Source organism: Aplysia californica, unplaced genomic scaffold (genome assembly GCF_000002075.1).
Source record: "Aplysia californica isolate F4 #8 unplaced genomic scaffold, AplCal3.0 scaffold00357, whole genome shotgun sequence".
In the NCBI taxonomy this organism is placed as follows: Eukaryota; Metazoa; Mollusca; class Gastropoda; order Aplysiida; family Aplysiidae; genus Aplysia; species Aplysia californica.
In genome coordinates, this window is record NW_004797627.1 from 399,468 (window position 1) to 400,905 (window position 1,438).

Consider the following 1,438-nt stretch of genomic DNA (forward strand, 5'->3'; position numbering starts at 1 on the left):
TATATATATGTTAGTTACAGTTTGTGGGGTTCCGCCTTCATCACAGCAGATGCAAAAAGCCATATGACATATTAGCTTTAAGTTATTCACGCTGGTTGCTTTGTTATCGCACAAGTGTCTCTTATTCATATTATCTGATGTTCCTATTACCTAGTGTAAATAATTCCGAAAATCAACTTTCCAGTCACAAAGAAATGACCTTCATTGATAAAGAAAACAGATCATAGAAAAAATTTCACTCTCTCCCATTTGTCTTACACAACCGCATACTCATTGTTTTTGTCTCCCCAGCACTGACCTGGGCTATTTCCTGGTAAACAAATAATGATGTGACTTCATTTTCAACTTATATTTACAAGAATTTGACATGCCTAGTTCACCACTACGGCATAGAACAGACTAGTCTTGACCGACGCGCGAACTTCTTCAGTTTCCTCATTTCTCAATGTTTGTCAATGCTTACCCCCTTCCTTAACGGCATACTGACGTACATCACACCGCTTTAATGCTCTTACACCCTATAATTGCTTTCTCAGAAGGTTCAGTGGATCTAGATCTAGAATCAACTCCTACTTCCCGCAATAACAGGCTTTGAAGCTTCTCTGCGGACTTGAATTTAGTGTATATTTTTCTAAAGATAAAAGCCTTTTCTGGGCCACTGAAAGACATGGCTGACGTAGCGGTGCTCATCTGACTTGCTCAAATCTGAGGACAGAGGATGGCGTCCGGATGATCAAACATAATTCTTCTAACATTTGGTGCAGATCTACGAAAAATTGGAGAAGTTATAAATTGTTTTCTGCACGTATTATTCACATTAGCGTTTAGGATTGGGGTCAGGGTTACGGTAAGGGTTAGGGTTAGGCTTAGGGTTAGGGTTTACGTTAGGGTTAGAAATGAGGATTAATGCTAATGATTACTCTCAGGGTTAGGGTTAAGGGTCACTGCAGACTAGGATATTTTCAGGATTCAGGTTAGGGTAAGGGTTAGTTTTAGGATTAAAGTTCGGGTAAGTGTTAGGGTTAATGTTGAAGGTTAAGTTTAGATTCAAGGTTAAAGTTAGGTTTAAGGTTCGGATGAGGGCAAGGGTTAGGTTAATAAATCTAGCAAATGTCAATATAATGAGTATATTTGGAATATAGCTCCACTTTTCTTGTGTTTCAGGTATGAACCCAATAGAAAATGCGACGATCAGGCTGACTCAGCAGGAACGCTTGAGGTTTACTTGGGAAAATGACTGTAAATGGTGTACATTTAAATGCTTTCTTTATTTCGGAGAGAAATCAACTGAGACAAAAGGAACCCAAATGAATTGCGAAGTAAGGGATTTTTGGGCTTTTTGGGCAATATGATAATATCATCATCATCATCATCATCATCATCATCATCATCATCATCATCATCATCATCATCATCATCATCATCATCATCATCATCA

At 38.4% G+C, this 1,438-nt stretch overlaps 1 protein-coding gene across 1 annotated transcript in view; it reads left to right on the forward strand.

Annotated features, from left to right (window-relative positions):
* The window catches only part of LOC101845017 (receptor-type tyrosine-protein phosphatase eta), a gene marked incomplete in the record, with an annotated part of 74,747 nt that overhangs the window by 20,505 nt on the left and 52,804 nt on the right, over positions 1-1,438 (forward strand). The window contains 1 exon segment of the mRNA XM_013085217.2: positions 1,165-1,319. Within this exon segment, the coding sequence (XP_012940671.1) occupies positions 1,165-1,319 (155 nt within the window).